We start from the raw sequence: 20,044 nt of genomic DNA, 5'->3' as shown, positions 1-20,044 counted from the left end.
TCTTCATCTTTGCTATCACCATCACTTTTAGGACTCTGGCACATAGAGCAAGCATGCATGAGAAATCATGGCATACATTTTTACCTAATCTATGCTCTGGGGATGAAATCGTAGGACGATGGAGTGGAGTTTTACCTTGTGGGTTTTGGCTCTGAGTACTAGATTTCTGATTTGGGAGCCAACCTAAGACTATGACGAATTTGCAGCAAGGATGGCTTGAATGTGGGTAGTGATTGATGGCAACAAGCTATATCTTGTTTTGGCTAAAGACAGAGGGCTTAGATGCAGATCGATGGATATGCATCGAGACAAAGTTTGGGGGTGGATCTATCAATTTTTGGGCTTCTGCATCACTTTTGGGTTGAACCTGCAAGCACAGCATACACAAGTATCAGATCAGGGAATTTCGTCATATCAATGAGCCCATGCATCAAGTTCCGAATGGTGTTCATACAACTTCTGGTCGTGACATCCGTAAGAAAAATGAGATATTTACCTTGGTGTGCACTGGGACGTTGATTCGACGGAATAGAGCTTCGATTTGCAGAGACGTGGAGATTTGGGAAAAAATGATAGAAATCCAGCTGTAGAGGCATGGCTGGGTATTTGTTTTGGGTTCGACAAATCCAGGACCATTGGAATATTTTGAAAGGCTAGAGAGCTAGGTAGAGATGGTTTTGGTTTTTGGTTACAGAGAAATGAGAGACATGAGAACTACGGCTCCATATTCTTTGAGACAAGCGGCGGAGAGTTTCCAAGCTTAAAACGAGAAATGGGAAATGAAACGGGTGCGTTATAGGTTTTTTATGGTGCACTTGCAGCCAAAGCCCGTTGGGTTGATCTATCTTTCCTTAGAGTGGGCTCACTCATGGCCCACTACATTACCTCAGATTGTTAAGCACCATGTCGAACCTAGGGTGCTGGATTTCTGAGGTTCGAAGGCTGCGAGATGATGAAGGAGGACATTGCAGAAGAGTGGTAGATGCACTTGGATGGTCCTGGTTCAGAGATTAAGTTTGGAGGTATAATGCGGCTCTGTGGTATGGTTTTGGATTTTGAGAGAGACATGGCTCGCTTTGAGAGAGAAATGAGAAATGGGAGCACGGCACTAGGGTATTCTAAATAGCTAAATGAGCATCCGAGTAAGACAAGCTGGCTGGGACGTTTTGGATTTGAGCTTGTTAATCACATGGGTTGTTTCATCTTTTGCTGGAATAAGCCACATCATGGCCCCCAGTCATTCAGGCTCACATTTAGGCCACATTTGCTCCTAGTCCAGACGTGCAACAACTTCATTTCTTTCTTTTTCTTTGGTTTTGTTAATCATTTTCACTTTTATAATTATTATATTTTACTTTAAGTTTATTTCATTTTTGTTCCTTTTCGTTTAATTTATTTTTTACACCTTGAGGACAATATGTGATTTAAGTTTGGGGGTGGGAAATAGAATTTTAGATTTTTAATTTTTGAGTCAATAAAAAAAAATTCATTATTTTTAAGTTAATATCCATAGATTATTTTAAATGTTAGAACAAATAGACATGGTGAAGGTTAATCCCATAGTAGCGTCTTTTCTATTTATCGTTGCTTAGACACTAATTCATGAGTTATACTTTGCAAATTTGCACATTCACACCAACATGGTTTGTGGGGAGTGAGATTGAAACACTTACTCTTAGTCTAAAGTGTATTTTAATTTTTTTTCTTAGTTAAGTAAAGTTTAGTATGTGTTACAAATAAAGTAATAATTGTTCCACCCGAGGCTTTACCTAGTAACTGGGCCAGTCCTGCCTGATTAACAATGATTCTCACATCAAACAGTATAGTCTTGGCATGGGGCAAAGGTGGTTAGTTGGTTTCGTAGCCTTTTCAGCTCGAGTTAGTAAGTCCTTAGGGGTGTTCTACACCTAGTGCCCTAAAGCCTTTGTTGTTTGGGAGTCATTGACCTAAAGCTTGTTACATGGGTTGGATTGAAAGCTTAAGGGAATTGACATTGCACGACCACTATTGTTACTGAAAAAATGTGTGAAAAAGAAAAAAAAAGAAAAAAAAATATGATAGTTATGTTTCAAGTTAGTTTGTGTGAAGTGTTCAATAAAAAGGACGAGAATTAGAGGTTTTAGTCGAGTCTCCTTAACAATGTTGGTTCACTTTACACTAAAGGAAGTTCATGAATTCTTTTCTAATTGATTCTAAATGACTTAGACTTTGTGGTGGGATTAGTTGGAACTTTTGAAAAGATGTTCTGATTTTTAATGTTTTCTATGGATTGCAACTTGGAGATGAAAATTTTGTCTTAGTTGAGTTTTAATAAAGTTTTTAAGTTTGCTAGTTTTTATCTTTGTTTTTGAGTTTTGTTTTTCTTGAGGACAAGAAAAAAGCTAAGTTTGGGGTATTTGATGAGTCCATATTATACCATATATTTTACCATATTCTTAGTATTAATTTATTGGTTATTTTGGTAGATTTTTGATACTTTGTTATATATTTCCAATGTAGGACATTCGACTTGCTCTGGAGCAAAAAATGACCAAGCGGATGAATTTTGGAGTGATTCAAATTGGAGGATGTTCGTGAGTTTTTCAAGATGATTGTATCGAAATTCCAGATTTTCCTACCAAGCCGTTTGACTGTGGCGATGAAAAGAAGGCCTAGCGTGCAACTTTCCTAGATTGACGTTTCTGGACATTTTGGGCATTTTGGAGGTCAAGATGGCATATTTTAAGGAAGATTCCTTTTGAGGATTTGTACGGGACGTCTTCGGCTTTCAAAAGAGACCATTTAGGACCAAATCGGAGTTGATTTGGTTGGTCAAAAGTGTGATTTTCTGAGAAGTCCGAATTTTAGTTTAAATAGAAAACCTTTTATTTTCTGTTTTATTATTTTATTATGTTTCCTAGTTTTATTCTAAGACATTTTCTAGGAAGGATTTTATTTTGTAGTAGTATAAATAAGGCTTTTTAGCCATTAGGTTTAAGGGGAGAGAACACATGCATTTTGACTTTAGAGAGCTTTTGACGATCCAAGTTTATTTTCAAGGTGTTTTCTATTCATGTTTTTAATAATATTTTGTTTTATGATTGTTCATAACTAGTTTCGTTTGCTAGGGCAAGGCCACAAGCCTTAGCAAGAATATGTAGTTTCTTTTCAATTTGCTGATGATATTATGCATGCATGTTTTGAATTATTAATCATTGTGCTTTAAATTATCTATTTGTCTTAGTGATTCGCGACCATTAGGATATTTAGAAAAGTAATTTGATGCAATTTTGGCTGAGGGTTGTCCCTGGAATTGGCGCTGACTTCTTGTGGTTAATATGTGTAGCTACATAGGATGGACGACACGTCTTAAGAGTTATATGGTTTTTCAAAAGGTTTTCACAAAACTTAATGAGTTTGGCATGTTCACATTCAATCTGGATGTCATGGACGGGTTGCACGTTAGATATACGTTCTATGTTGGAGGTTCCAAGTAGGACATACTTTAGGAAAACCTAACCTTCAAAATATGCATATGTAATTCATAAATAATTGAAAGAACTACGTAGGATTGTTAATGTGATGGCGGAACCCTAGTGCTCAAATTTATTTTCAAAACTATTTTCTTTTGTTTTATTTACATTTCTAATTTATTTAATTATTTTTAATTTAATTCGTTTTTAATATTTTAGGTCATAAAATCACCTTTTTCCAAACTTTGTTTTCAAATAATTAATTAAGATTTGGTTTTAATATAAATTATTCATTCAATTCCTATGGAAAATGACCTTATTTGAGCTGCTATACTACAACAACCTTGTACTCTTGTAAGCATTTTTAAGTGTTTTTATCCCTACTTTTACAGGTGGTAAAATCCCTATCACACACTACTGAGTATTTTATGCACTTACTTTTTAGATTTCGCCTAATAATATTTCAACACATGTTTTATTGTTTTAGAAACAAAAAACATGTGTCATCTTTTAATTAGGCCAAATCAACAAATGAGAATATGTAGTCCTGACTAGGGACTTTCTAAGTACTATGTTTATTTGTGCATTTGTAATACTTAACTTTCTGGTATGTGTGGGGCCCTTCAATTAACATGGGATGTATAATAAAATGGTGTCAACCAAGTACTATCCATGTTAATTCTATTACAATAATAGGCCTGTAGTTTGAATTTGAATCTTATGCATGATACTAAGCTTAATATTGTAATATTTCAGAATAACAAAATGGATTCCGAGTCTCTATATTTACAATTTGTGTAATTACGTGTATTTAGACAAATTTTAATCATTTGATTAATCTAATGCAATTTAATTCATCCACATCAAATTTAGTTTGAGATCGCCTTTGCACCATATCACTTTGCCTCGCTGCCATTCTATGCCGAGAAGGAATGGTCCAGGGAAGACATTGCCAAGAAGGCGAAAAACTTCTTGAACTATAGCACCCTCATCGCCAACTTCGCTGGGAAAGACAACGAACCTGTTTGGCGGGGTGAACAAGAGGCCTTCCTGTTTTACTAGTACAGTAAATTCATCTTCTGTTCTCGGTCGAACAAATATTTGATCAAAAACATGTCTGTTGGCGAAGCTCTTGTCAGCGGCCAGCTCTTGGCCCTAAGCCCCTGTATCCTGGCTAACCTCTACCGATGTTTGCATGACATTGTGACCGGTGGAATAGATCCTAACCAAAACGATCCTCTCTGGGTATGCCAATTGTGGCCTCAGGCGTAATTCACACCCCACTGAGGCCTGATTGTATACCCTTGAGAGACACCGAGGCTATGGGCCTCCAACTGGCCCCCGTGCCGTTCCATCGACATCTAGTACTTCTTTGGTCTTAAGAGCTTGACCGAACTGAGATGAAGCAACAGAGGCTAAAATCCGGCTGATTTGGGGGTCGTTCTTGCTTATCCGCGACATCCCATTCGGCTGTGAATCTCGCTTAGCGGGTTTCAAAGTTTACCATCCAAACTTCTTTGCTCGCCAGCTAAGCTTTTACCCAGGCTTTTTCGGTTGCTTTGAAGACTTCGTTCTCTCAGCTTGATAGGACAAGGGAAGATGGCGTCTCAGAGCAGGACTGTGATGCCGCCAAAAATAAACATGTTGAACAGTGTACCCAGTTTCAATTTCGGCCATACACTGTCGTGACATCCCATTCATGGTCTCCTTCTCGAGTATTTTTAGGACTTTGAGTAATGCTTAGCTTATCCCATTTTCCAATAGGTAGTTCACCATGAGAGCATTTGTCCAAATTGAACCTTTTCGCAACCCTATCAAAGTACTACTCTCACATGTGATAATCTCACATAGAGCACATGTGATACTCTCACGTTAGGCATCACAAGCAAGACAAGCTGCTTTGATACTTGAGATTCTAACATAAAACCAATTGACAATTTACAGACTTAACTTTTTATGTATGTTGTTTCGGCAATATGTTTGTCCCCTCTATTTTTAATTATTATTATTATTATTATTAAGATTTATCATCATCGATGTTGGCGATGATGGTACGAGTAAATAAGTTATGTTCGTAACAAAGTAAGATGTGGGCAGATGCAGATCCAATTATGGACCTGAGACCACTGGAAGTCGAAAGAAACGCTTGTGAGGACCTCCGAGGACCACCCAACGGTTTGTGTAGATGGTTGAAGAGGGAAGACCACGATGAATGTGTAGATGTTGTGCAACAGAAGGTTTGCCAAGAAGAAAGATCTAATTTCAGACGAAAAGGATAACAGAGAAGACCACCAAGGCTTTGCTATTCTTGGACCGTGGTTCCAATGAAGAAGAAACACTTTCTTTATCAATTTCCCACGTGACCAACTCCCTATTTTACTTTTTCTTTTTTTTAATTATTATCTAATCGGGTTGTGCCACCTACCATTTTAATTAATAAAGGAATAGTGTATTATTCAACCAATACATTTTATATTATATGTTTGACACTGTTATTTCTTTTTAAAATTCACTATAAATTCATACGACCTCTGAAAAATATTTTGTAAAAATCAACGAAGTCGTAATCACTTGAACTTTCACCTCATACCATCAAATTCACTAAAATACTAAAGCATAAATTATGATATTTATGTATGTTAAAATAATAATTCTAATTAGAATAATAAAACTCAAACTCTCAATACAAGTATAGTGTTTTTAAGTGTAAATATGCAAGTATTTATTTGATATATAATAAATTTATTCAAATCCATCTAGGTTCCATCTAGGCACATGGGTGATAGCTACAACCCACCGCCTGACTAGTGCCTAACATACATTGATTAGGACCACTTAATGTTAGAATTCCGGATTGGCCAGGTGGCTGTGTTTTTTTTTTCTTTTAACATGGTGTATAGTTTTTCCAGGTTTTGTTTCCCTTTAATTGTTTTCATTCTATGGTTTGAAAGCTTTTGTAATGGTGGTGGCTTTGATGAAGCATGGAATTTACATATTTAATCCTATTAAATTAATGAATGTGAAATATGAAGAAAGAAACAATTGAGTTGTTTGTAGATCATTTTTACCCAATGTTTGCATTTGTTTATAGGGAGTTTTAATGAAAATGGCTTCTCTAAACTTTTTATTAACTAAAAATCATCTACCAACTTTATTTAATAAAGAGGGCTTAAATTTTAATAAAAAAAAGACTTAAACTTTAATAAAAATAACAAAATTTAACATAATAATAAAAAATAAAAACAAAAACAAAAACAAAAGCAAAAGTTGACTTACTAGTCCAGCGCATCATATCACACAAACACACTTACCTTTCCTCCCTCTCTTCATCGTTCGTATCTCCTCTCTCCCTCTCCCTCCTTTCACATATTCCATCAAATTTCTCTCTCTTCTCACCTCACCCATCCACATCAACTTTTTTTTTCTTTTCTCTCCTCTCTCATTTCACCTCTCCTCACTCTCTCCTATCACACTACTCTCGAGTCTCACTCCATAAACAATATTGTTTGTTTGTTTATTTGACCATTGTCTCATAATTTTTTTAGAACAAACTAAGTAATAATATTACAAGACCAAAAATAAAAGAAAATTTTCATTTCTCAGTTTTATAAACAATGCTTATTTTAATTTCGAAATAGTGATTTTATCTTTGGTTTGGACAAATTTTTAAGTTTGTATTATGTCATATGAACATTGATTATTTTTATAACTAAACATTGTTTATGTCTAGAATTGAACATTGATTATATTTAGAACTTAACACTAACTATTTCTAAAACTGCACCATGTTACTACTATTATTTTTTAAATTAAACACTGACCATTTCTATAAATGAACACTGGTTATTTTTTAAACGGATTACTAGTACTCTCACTATTTCTTAAACTGAACATTGACTACTTTTTAAACTGAACATTATTTCTTAAACTAAACACTAGTACTATCACTATTTCTTAAACTGAACACTGACTATTTCTTAAACCAAACACTAATTATTTATTAAACTAAACTCTAATACTATCACTAGCTATTTCTTAAACTGAACACTGACTACTTCTTAAACCAAACACTAATTATTTATTAAACTAAACACTAATACTATCATTATTTCTTAAACTGAACACTGACTACTTTTTAAACTGAACATTATTTATTAAACTATACACTAACTATTTAGTAAACTAAATACTAGTACTATCACTATTTCTTAAACCGAATACTGACTATTTCTTAAACCAAACACTAATTATTTATTAAACTAAACACTAGTACTATCATTATTTCTTAAACTAAACATTGACTACTTCTTAAACTGAATACTATTTCTTAAACTAAACAATGACTATATCTTATACCGAACACTAGTACTATCACAGTTTCCTAAATTGGACATTGACTATTTCGTAAACTAAAACTGATTATTTCTTAAATTGAACACTAGTATTATTACTGTTTCGTAAACTAAACAATGACTAATTCTTATACGAATACTAGTACTATCACTATTTCGTAAATTAAACACTGATTATTTCTTAAACCGAACACTAGTAGTATTACTATTTCCTAAACTAAACACTAACTATTTCTTAAACTGAATACTAGTATTACCACTATTTCATTGCATGATATTTAATGGCGTTGACAATCTTTGTGTACACTACCAGTTAATTAAAATTTACATGACAGATATTACCTGTCTATCTATAAAATTAAAAATTTACATGACAGGTATTACTAATTTGGAAATTGCTACTTCTGTTTTTTTTCTTTGGTAGTAAAATTGCTACTTTTTTTTCCTTACATAAACTGTACTCTCTCCCTCTCTCTGAAAGGAAAAAAAGCGATTGAAGCTTCTCTCTCTTTCTAACGTTTTCCTTCCCAATGAAACTCCTTTTCTTTCTCTTTCTCTTTCTCTTTCTCTCTCTCTATGGGCCTTGACACTCTTATCCCCTCCTATTTGTGCGGTCACGGTTAAACCATGTCAACATTTTATATTACTATTATTTTTTGTCTTATTGTTCAGATGTGATGATGTATCTTTCTACCCAGCATCGAGGGTCATGTGTGTGTTCAAATGTGATGATGTATCTTTCTACCCAGCCTCGAGGGTTATATGTTCAGATGTGATGATGTATCGTTCTACCTTGGTGTTCAGATGTGATGATGTATTTTTCTAACCAGCCTCGAGGGTCATGTGTGTGTTCAGATGTGATGATCTATCTTTCTAACCAACCTCGAGGGTCATGTGTTCAGAAGTGATGATGTATCTTTATACCCAGCCTCGAAGGTCATGTGTGTGTTCAGATGTGATGATGTATCTTTCTATCCAGCCTCAAGGGTCATGAGTTCAGATGTGATGATGTATCGTTTTACCCAACCTCAAATGTGATGTGTGTGTTCAGATCTGATGATGTATCTTTCTACCCAGCCTCGAGGGTCCTGTGTTCAAATGTGATGATGTATCTTTCTACCCAGCCTCGAGGGTCATGTGTGTGTTCAGATGTGATGATGTATCTTTCTACCAAGCCTCGAGGGTCATGTGTTCAGATGTGATGATGCATCAAAGAATGATGTCATCCCAGTTTAGCAATAAAGTAAATTATGTGCTTGCCCTTTTTGGTATTGCTCCTTCGGCAGTATATTCCTTCCCTTTGTTGTTGTTGTTCTCTTGTTGTTGTTGTTGTTCCCTTGTTGTAGTTGTTGTTCTTATTATTGTTATTCTTCTTCTTCTTATTATTATTCATCATCTTTATTTTTATCATCATCATCATCATCATTATCATTGTTGGCGAAGATTGTAGGAGTGAAGTAGTGCCGCTCTTGAGATTTTTAAGGCCCCGGGTGGTGCCAAAAAATGTGTTGGAACTTTATATAAGAAATACGAAAAAAAAACACTTCAAACTCAATAATTTAGAAATACGGAAAAACTAATTTATTTTGTATCAAGAGAAGGGAACCAAAAAACTCTAGGTCTACAAGTAGATTGATGATGAGTTTCGTTTTCCTTCTATCTAAACTTTTAAAGTACTTTCATATAAATAGTGAGGTTTTTTCGTTATTTATTAACCTTGTCAGTATGAGACTGAAAAAATAATGATATTTCCGAGTCTTTAATTGATATGTATAAGCAATGAATGAGCATTTAAATTAAACATATTGGTGACACGTCATATGATTTGTAAATTTGATCTTAAAATTTGGTCTGCACATTACTTTTTCTTGAAGGTTAGATGTTTGTGTTCGTTGCGCAAGACTTGGAAAAATTTATGTTTTCAATGTTAAATGTGGTTATGATAGTTATTTTCTCAATGTTAAATGTGGTTATGATAATTATGGTCTCAATGTTCAAATGTGCCTCAAATTTTTTAGGTAAGCGAATTTATGCGGGAATCCACAGGGCTTGGTGGGTGGGTTGGGGTTGGGGTTGGGGGAGGGGGAGGGGGAAACTGGTTGCCTGATGTTCTGCCTAATTAAAATAACTAAAATTATAATTTTGATGTTCTGCCTAACTAAAATAACTAAAATTATAATTTTGAAGATGTTGCATTTGAAAATTACTTCTGATTCCGCTGCGAAGTTATATTTTTCGTTGCGCAAATTTTTGCATCTCGAATTTTGCCCGAGTACATAAGGGTTTTAGGTGATGATTTGTATTTCATCGAGAAAACACTTTTTAGTAGTAGTGGCTTGATTAAAAAAACAATTGTAATATACGGAGTAACTCTACTACTTATTAGCACATGCAAGGTCCTTCATTTCTCCGATGTGGGACTAATAATCTCAACACGTCTCCTCACGTGTGGTGAATTTTCAAGTCTAGCACGTGTACATCACAAATCAAGTGACGTAGAGCACATGACAACTTGCTTTGTTACCATGAAGAAACTTGAGGTTCCACCATAAAACCAATTAGTAATATAAGGAATAGCCCAATTACTTATAAACATATGCAAAGTCCCCCTTATCTAAAATTGATACTCTCTACTATGATAAGGACGTGGTTGTAGTATCCTAGGAAACAAGTGTTATCGGGAAAACACTTTTCTATAGTAGTCGTTCTATCGTAAAACTAATTGGCAATATGGGGGGTAGAATCCTTCATTTTCTCAATGTAGGTTTGATACTCTAATACGCCCCCTCACGTATGACGAATTTTCAAGTCTAGTATGTAGACAACACAAATCAGGTGTGAAGTTTAATCAAACTTCACACTGTATTATTTTCATTTGGTGATAAGTTTTATAAAATTTGCCCATCGTCGTGCGCGGTTTGTGATTTTTTACGTAGTTTTATAATCTTTAAACATCATTTCATCACATTTTGGGAAATGATGTACCAATTTGTCTCTTCATTGTCTTAAATTGTATAATTAACCCTTTATGTTGTTCATGAAAGTACAGCGGTGAACTGACATTATGTAAATTATCAATCCAAGTAAGTCCTCAATTTCATATATATATATATATTTTTTTTTTACTTTTGTTCACATTAATCAATATTATATTGCAGTTTGAAATCTATGATGTACATTTATTTACTTTCAAACCTAAATTCTACATCTATTAGATCAAATTTAAAAACCCATACAAGCTTAGACATATATTTATTTAGCTCTCTGTATTAATAATTTATTGGTGTTCTTCTATTCATTTAAAAAAAATTAAATTTAATATATTCATGTACTATGTTTGGATACTTTGAAAGTATGAACACAACAATAAATATTTAAGTCTATGACATCAGGCAATTTTTTTTTTGGAAAAGTGACATCAGGCAATTTGGCATGGTTACTTGTTGTTCTCTTCACGCTTAGACATATATTTATTTAGCTCTCTGTATTAAGAATTTATTGGTGTTCTTCTATTCATTTAAAAAAAATTAAATTTAATATCTTCATGTACTATGTTTGGATACTTTGAAAGTATGAACACAACAATAAATATTTAAGTCTATGACATCAGGCAATTTTTTTTTGGAAAAGTGACATCAGGCGATTTGGCATGGTTACTTGTTGTTCTCTTCACGCTTAGACATATATTTATTTAGCTCTCTGTATTAAGAATTTATTGGTGTTCTTCTATTCGTTTTAAAAAAATTAAATTTAATATCTTCATGTACTCTGTTTGGATACTTTGAAAGTATGAACACAACAATAAATATTTAAGTCTATGACATCAGGCAATTATTTTTTTGGAAAAGTGACATCAGGCAATTTGGCATGGTTACTTGTTGTTCTCTTCAAGGTGAGACAAAGTTTATCAGGTTGTTCAAAAAAAAAAAAAAAATTTATCTTTGTAAATATATGTATCTTAACCATAAATGATACTACAGATTTTCTTCTATTTTTTTATTTTTTTATTTTTTACAAATGTTTCTCAACAATTGAGCCCTTTTTGTCACTATTCATATTTCAGGTGTTGAGCTTCCACAAATTTTAGGGCGTTCAAACTTTATACTCTTGAATGAAATGGTAATTAAATTTCTTAAAATTATAGTTTATTCTATAAAAGATAGACTTATTTTCTCAGCATGATAATCTATGTATGTTTACACATTATCCAACTTGCTTCTACAAAATCAAAATACCTATATCCACCTACAAAATTCTGTTGAAGAAGAGAGATTTTTAAACTGCAGTTTTTCTTTAATTATTCACAAATGTATGTACAAGTCAACGAAAAAGCATACATACTTTTTTGATGAATTTGATTCGAATTGGTAAATTTTGGTAACAAAAAAACCTATGATAAATTAAAACACTGTCATTAAATAAGATTATCTGCTCAATGTACCTATATGAGCCCCAAAATTGGGACATGAGCCCCAAAATTGGGACATGAGCCCCAAAATTGGGACATGAGCGTTTCCTGAAACCAAATAAGCGCACATATCAAACCCCCAAAATGAAAAAAAAAGAAAATTTAAAGAAAAAATCCATCTGCAAATCGAAAACCACCGAAAAAAATTAAATCAGATACACTGGAAAAAACGCAAAACTCAATGGAACAACACTGGCGTGGAAAAGAAAAAAAGCAGAAGGTGAGAATGGAGAGAGAGAAGCGAACGGAAAGAAAAAGCTAAGAAGAGGTTGGAAACGGAACAATAGAAGAGCAGAAATGGGTATGGGAAACGGAACAACGAAACAAAAAGCAAGCTGTGTATAGAGCGAGAAAAGCAAACCTCACGATGACCAACACGTGGTAAGAGAGGCCCAACTTTTCCAGCCTCCTTCTGTTAAATTCATTGTGTATCACATTTTTTAATGTTTTTTTGGTCTTCCCGCCGGCTATACATGGGATTCAAAAATTAAGAAGATATAAATTTTTATTGTTTCTTGTGCCACAAACCATGTGGCCCGGTCTTAATCACATTTTAAAAATATTTTTTTGCTCTTCCCATCAGCTATGCATGGGTTTAAAAAATTAGGAAGGTATAGATTTTTATTGTTTGTTGTGCAACAAACTACATGGTCCGATTTTAATCACATTTTTTTAATATTTTTTGTCTGCCCACCAGCTAGGTTTAAAGAATTAAAAAAAGACTAAAAGAAAGACTCCACAGATGGAGGAACGGGTGAATAGAAAGGCAAATTCGGGATTTTACTGTACAACAAAGACAAAAAGTAACTGCTGAAGACTAACTTGAGGGGCATTTTAGTCCGCACACTGCCCTAGAACAGTAACCATCGGTTTGGGTTTTAGTGGGTTTAAAAAATTAGGAAGGTATAGATTTTTATTCTTTGTTGTGCCACAAACCACATGGTCCGATTTTAATCACATTTTTTTAATATTTTTTGTCTGCCCACCAGCTAGGTTTAAAGAATTAAAAAAAGACTAAAAGAAAGACTCCACAGATGGAGGAACGGGTGAATAGAAAGGGCAAATTCGAGATTTTACTGTACAACAAATGATACTACAGATTTTCTTCTATTTTTTTATTTTTTTATTTTTTACAAATGTTTCTCAACAATTGAGCCCTTTTTGTCACTATTCATATTTCAGGTGTTGAGCTTCCACAAATTTTAGGGCGTTCAAACTTTATACTCTTGAATGAAATGGTAATTAAATTTCTTAAAATTATAGTTTATTCTATAAAAGATAGACTTATTTTCTCAGCATGATAATCTATGTATGTTTACACATTATCCAACTTGCTTCTACAAAATCAAAATACCTATATCCACCTACAAAATTCTGTTGAAGAAGAGAGATTTTTAAACTGCAGTTTTTCTTTAATTATTCACAAATGTATGTACAAGTTAACGAAAAAGCATACATACTTTTTTGATGAATTTGATTCGAATTGGTAAATTTTGGTAACAAAAAAACCTATGATAAATTAAAACACTGTCATTAAATAAGATTATCTGCTCAATGTACCTATATATAGTTCTATTTGAACTCACTTTTTTTTTAATTTAAATTTTATTTCTTCGCATAGTCTAGAAAAATTATGCTTTCCTAATCATTTCACACAATTTTGTTTGGTTTTAAAAGTTTTGCTATAATTTTCTCTGATGAAAGGACATTCTGTGACAAAAACCAGGATCAATTTGTTTGCAGCTTGAAGATTTCTTCTTTCACCAAGTTTATCTCCAACTCCAGGTATTTTCTTCCATTGACAACTTAAAATCAACTGCACCTGTATACTTTGGTTATCATTAGGTAAAATAGGCTTACTATATGCATTTTTCATCATACTCTGACAACAATCACAACAAAATTAGCAATCCATACAGTCATAAATAGATTTCTATGTGTATATAAATACTACTCCATACCTGCAGCATCGCTACTAGTTCTCAACTATATGAGAATTGTTTCTCCACCTCGGCCGATCAAGACAGGATACTAGTGGGCCAAATGTAGTTCTCCAGCCAGCCTCGAGGGTAATGTGTTGAGACGGGATGATGCATCAAAGGATGATGTCATCCGAGTTTTATCATGTTGAGTTAGGTACCGTTGGTACGTGGGACGGGACGGGACGGAACGGGACGAGTCGTTCCGTCCCACGTTTGGTGCGCCTAAAAACTGTGGAACGAGTTGTTCCATAGGACGAAATTTGGCTGATTTTTTGTTCCACCTCTTCCTCCTGGAACGACCCGTTCCACATCCGTGGAACACAAATTTATAACATTTTATGACAAAATTTCTCCTTATCTTTTTCAATATTTACGTCATTTGTTCCGTCCTGTTCCGTCTCGTCCCGTCTCGTCCCGTCCCGTTCCGTCCCGTCCCGTCCCGTCCCGTCCCGCTCCGTCCCGTCTGCGTACCAAACAGTACCTTAATGAACGTGAAATAGAAAAAAATAAATACTCGAGTTATTTGTCTATCATCTTTTACCAATGCTAACATTTGTTTGTCCATCTGAACATGCTGGGAAAAGTTCAATCCGTCTTATTGGTGGACAAAATATTTCCAAGTGACTAGTATTCAAGTGGGTACTTCGCATGTCATAAAATAAGTGTAGTGACAAAGAAAAAATAAAGGAAAAATAATGAAAATGACTTGAAAACTTTGAGTTTTAACGATAAGGACAGAATAAAGGGTAAAGTGAATAGTACCAGGATTGACTTTTTAGTGTAAAAATATGGTTTTTCGTTAAAGTTCCCGAACAATAAACCATTCCCTCCACTTGGTTTGCCTATTCTATTCGAGTGAGATACTTTTTCTATGAGGCAATTGAGTAAGCAACACGGTTTGGTACACCAAATTTTATAATACAAGTAGTTGGATACTTCCAAAAAAATTATATATAACCACTTTTATTATGACATTTGGTGTATTGGACCGTGTTCCCGATATATTGAAAAAAAAATTCCACTAAGTGTAATAATGAAAGTGGTTAAACACATAAACAATTAAACTTTTCTCAAATTATGTTATGACACTTAGTGTACTGGTCTCTTCCCTATTATATTGAAAATTTCTCCATCATGAGAGCGTGACCTTTATTTCTTTTTCTTTTCTCAAGGGACATTTCAGACTTTTCCTTTTGATCAACATCCTTGTTCATGAGATTATATAAATATGCATTACCTCTTATAAAAATGCACCAGAGAAAAATCGAGAGAGAGAGAGAGAGAGAGAGAGAGAGAGAGAGAGAATTAATCAAGTTCAGTGTAGAGATGGCCGATAACGTTTTTGGCGACGCCATCAACAATGAAACTTTGAGTAGGATGCCGGAGTATCAAAGAACAAGATTAAACAGGGCACGCATGGCATTGAGTATGAAAGATGTCGGTGAGAAGAGCCTCAACGCTCGAACATATGTGGAGAAACTGAAGGAGCAGTCTGGCGACGGAGTCGCCACACTCTGCCTTGTTTACAATGCAACTGGGGACACCATAAGATATGCTTATAAGAAAGATTGGTTTGGGGAGATCTGGAAGACGTGCCAATACCCACCACAGATTGCAAATGGTCAGTGGGGTGCGTTTCTGCACGTCAAAATTGCCGGAGATCCTTCTGGGTCCAATGCTGCTGTTGTGTATCGAGGCCTAAATAATGTTAGCGACGACTGCGACTGGATGTTGTCTTGGAGCAACCCATGGAACACGATTCGCTATGACAACACGGTGAGTATTAATGCCTCTTTTTTGATATATTAACGATAATATATTATTTAAATATAAATATGACTTTAACCTCTCAAACTTAATTTCTTTCGTATAAAACCCGACATAACTTTTTTACTCGAATAAAATCCAATGACTAGACTCCACGCAAATAAATTCATTAATTATGTTTAACTTTGCACATTTTAAATTTTTTGAATGCCTAAAATACCCTTTTGCATGCTTAATGTGCACAATTAAACATATGCAGATTTTCAGGAGGATTAATGATTTTACAAAAATAAAAAAATAAAAAAGGCACTAATATTCTAAATGCATTGCATGTTATATGAGAATTCAGGATTTCCACGTTTTGTAATTAATTTGGTTGATTCATGTTTCTCTCACTCCATAAAATTTGCTTCTAATTTGACAGGGGAATTAATTTGGAAAGTTTTCTTAATCTTAACAACATTTTTCAATTTAAATATATCTTTTTAGTGAAATAGTCTATCTTTTAAAATATTTATCAATAAAATAATGTACCTATAATTTTTTTTTTGGCCAACTATAAATTTTTACCATAATTTATCTATCGTATCAAATTTGTGGAGTCATAATGTACCTACTATTTAATTTTGTTTTTGTATCTACAATTTTGTTTTTGTATGAATATAATTTACCTACTATTTATGTTTTACTATTATATATATGTTTCCTTGTTCGCAAAGTAATTTATCTAAAGTTATATAGTTAAGAGATACGGTAATGAATTATATTAGTTTATTATTAGACTGATAAAAGAAATTGCTAAAAACGTTAGCCATAATGGTTGGCTAAAAACGTTAGCCATAATGGTTGTATGAGAACAGTTATAGAAAGTTGTGGCATAAATTGTACATAACTTATATTAATAGGTTACTTATTTTCTTATGTGGCAAGTTATTTAAATTTTGAGTTTTTACTGGATGTTAATTTATAGGGTAAAAGACTGTTTACTACCCTTATGTTTCATGGTTTTCAACATTTAGTACATCAAGTTTTTTTCGTCTCAGATTCATACCTAAAGTGTAAATTTTGGAACAGTCTCATACATCCGTTAGTCAAACTGTTAAGTCTTCCGTTAACTGTGACGTGGCGCCCATGTGGACACTGACTGGGCGCCACGTGTCATCCACGTTTTTTTTTTTTCCTTCTTCTTTCTTCTTCCTTCTTCTTCTTCTTCCTCCGACTGCAACTTTTTTTTTTCTTCCTCCTTCTCCTTCTTCCTTCTTCCCCTTCTTCCTTCTCTTTCTCCTTCTTCTTCTTCTTCCTCCGAATCTGGAGAAGTTTTTTTTTTTTTTTTTTTCTTCTTCTTCCTTCTCCTTCCTCCTTCTTCCTTCCTCTTCTTCTTCTTCCTCTGAATCTGCCCAGATTCAGTTTTTTCTTTTTTTCTTTTTTTCGTTTTTTCGTTTTTTCGTTTTTCTTTTTTCTTCTTTCTTCTTCCTCCTCCTTCTTCTTCCTTCTTCTTCTTCTTCTTCCTCCGACTACAACTTTTTTTTTTTCTTCCTCCTTCTCCTTCTTCCTTCCCCCTTCTTCCTTCCTCCTTCTTCCTTCCCCTTCTTCCCATTCTTCCTTCTTCTTCCTTCTCCTTCTCATTCTTCTTCTCCTTCCTCCAAATCTGGGGAAGTTTTTTTTTTTTTCTTCTTCTTCTTCCTCCTTCTTCCTCCTTCTTCCTTCTCCTTCCTCCTTCCTCTTCTTCTTCTTCTTCTTCTTATTCCTCCGAATCTTCCCAGATTCAGTTTTTTTTTTCTTCTTCTTTCTTCTTCTTCGTCCTTCCTCCTTCTTTTTCCTTCTTCTTCTTCTTCTTCCTCCGACTACAACTTTTTTTTTTCTTCCTCCTTCTCCTTCTTCCTTCCTCCTTCTTCCTTCCCCTTTTTCCCCTTCCTCCGAATCTGGGGAAGATGAAGGTTTTTTTTTTTTTTTTTTTTTTTGAGGAAGATGAAGAAGAAGAAGAAGAAGAAGGAGAAGAAGGGAAAGGAAGAAGGAGAAGAAGAGGAAGAAAAAAAAAAGGGCTACTTTGATATGGGTCCAATTTTATAAGTCTCTTTTGATATAGGTCCAAAATTGGAGCTAAATCAAAAGTAAGTACAAAATTGGACCCATATCAAAAGAGACTTGTAAAATTGGACCTATTTCAAGTTTCTCCAAAAAAAAAAAGTTGCAGTCGGAGGAAGAAGAGGAAGAAGAAGAAGAAGGAGGAAAAAGAAGAAAGAAGAAGAAAGAAGAAAGAAAAAAACTGAATCCGGGCAGATTTCGAAGGAAGAAGGAGGAAGAAGAAGAAAAAAAAAAAAAACTTCTTCAGATTCGGAGGAAGAAGAAGAAGAAGGAGAAGGAGAAGGAAGAAGAAGGAAGAAGGGGAAGGAAGAAGGAGGAAGGAAGAAGGAGAAAGAGGAAAAAAAAAGTTGCAGTCGGAGGAAGAAGAAGAAGAAGAAGGAAGAAGGAAGAAAAAAGAAAAAAGAAAAAAAAACGTGGATGACATGTGGCGCCCAGTCAGTGTTCACATGGGCGTTACGTCACAGTTAACGGGAGACTTAACAATTTGACTAACGGATGTATGAGACTGTCCCAAAATTTACACTTTAGGTATGAATATGAGACAAAAAAAAACTTGATGTACTAAATGTTGAAAACCACGAAACTTGAGGGTAGTAAACAATCTTTTACCCTTATTTATAGGTGGGTTTTTATATGAGGTATGTATGAGTTGTATGGACTTATATCTAAACAACCTTAACAATAATATATATTATGTACAATAACGATCAAGGGAAGCTAAACACATTTGATATCTCTTAAATACTTGCAATATGTACGTAATTGCAGGTCTATACAGAGGTTCGCAAAGCTGGCGGCTTTGATACTGCTTGGGACGAAATCTATAAAGAATTTAGGACAGTTCGTGCGAAGCTAAAGCACAAATCGAATGGATGCGTGTCAATCATGGAAACTGGCAAGGACACTTCCCCAATTGTTAAGGCAATACTCACTTTAGAACATGCCGAAGAAGCAAAACCCACTTGAGGACATGCCCAAGTTTCCCCAACTGTTGGAGCAATACCCACTTCAGAACATGCCTAAGTTTGTTAGATAATGTTTGGGTACTCACTACTGAGTATTTTACATGCTCACTTTTCAGATTTGGCCTAATAACAATTCAGCACATGTTTTATTGTTTTAAAAACAAGAAACATATGTCATCTTTTAATTGGGCCAAATCAAAAAATGAGTATATGTAATTCTCACTAGTGAGTACCTACCTAAGTATTATCTCAGTTTGTTTGTGCATTTGTAATGCTTTATTTTCTCGTATGTGTGGGGCCTTTCAATTAACTTGGGATGCATAATAAAATGGTGTCAGCCAAATACTATATCCCATGTTAATGCTATTACAATAATAGGCCTGTAGTTTGAATTTGAATCTTATGCATGATACTAAGCTTAATATTGTAATATTTCAAAATAACGGAATGGATTCCGAGTCTCTATATTTACCATTTGTGCATTTACGTACATTTAAACAAAATTTAATCATTTGGTTAATCTAACATAATTTAATCCATCCAAATCAGATTTAGTTTGAGATTGCCTTCGCACCATATCACTATGTGCCTCGCTGCCGTTCTCCCCACCCTTCTCTCTTGCCGTCTTCTCTCCTCTTCTGTGAAGTCACGAAAAAAAAAAGAACTTCACATGGATGCTGTGTGGTTTCTTATGATTTTTTTTTTTGGGCACCGTGTGGATTCGTTTGATGGATGCCTGAATGGATGACTAATATCAGTTAATCCTACTAATTGTGTCTTTCTCTGGAATCCAATAGAAGAACAAGACTGATTAAAAAAATTGAAGAACAAAGGCACCTATTTTCTTAATTTATTATATCTGTGTACGAAGAACGCCCTTTTTCTCCATATATTTCTCATGCCAAGGCAAATTTAATATTAATTTTGGGAAAATTGAAAGTCTCAATACAATTGAAGTTTTCGATCAATTTGG

General features: G+C 34.2%; 2 protein-coding genes across 2 annotated transcripts in view; both read left to right on the top strand.

Annotated features, from left to right (window-relative positions):
* Positions 1–19,542, top strand: part of LOC126582789 (23 kDa jasmonate-induced protein-like) — a 48,982-nt gene extending 29,440 nt beyond the window's left edge. Inside the window, exon 3 of the mRNA XM_050246983.1 lies at positions 19,104–19,542. The gene's annotated coding sequence lies outside the window, so the exon portion shown is untranslated. The remainder of the gene's footprint in view (positions 1–19,103) is intronic.
* Positions 15,512–19,542, top strand: LOC126582785 (23 kDa jasmonate-induced protein-like). The gene is made up of 2 exons (XM_050246980.1): positions 15,512–16,030; positions 18,875–19,542. The coding sequence occupies exons 1-2, from the start codon at positions 15,581–15,583 to the stop codon at positions 19,070–19,072; spliced, it is 648 nt and encodes a 215-aa protein (XP_050102937.1). The 5' UTR covers positions 15,512–15,580; the 3' UTR covers positions 19,073–19,542.
* Positions 19,543–20,044: the final 502 nt, after the last annotated feature.

This window comes from Malus sylvestris, chromosome 9, assembly GCF_916048215.2.
Source record: "Malus sylvestris chromosome 9, drMalSylv7.2, whole genome shotgun sequence".
In the NCBI taxonomy this organism is placed as follows: domain Eukaryota; kingdom Viridiplantae; phylum Streptophyta; class Magnoliopsida; order Rosales; family Rosaceae; genus Malus; species Malus sylvestris.
This window is presented reverse-complemented; position numbering and strand designations above follow the sequence as displayed.

What these genes read in the sequence shown, in the direction of transcription:
- LOC126582785 (XM_050246980.1), top strand. Translation starts at nt 15,581, where the DNA reads ATGGCCGATAACGTTTTTGGCGACGCCATCAACAATGAAACTTTGAGT. An exon ending in CGATTCGCTATGACAACACG is followed by an intron (nt 16,031 to 18,874) that starts GTGAGTATTAAT and finishes ACGTAATTGCAG; the next exon opens with GTCTATACAGAGGTTCGCAA.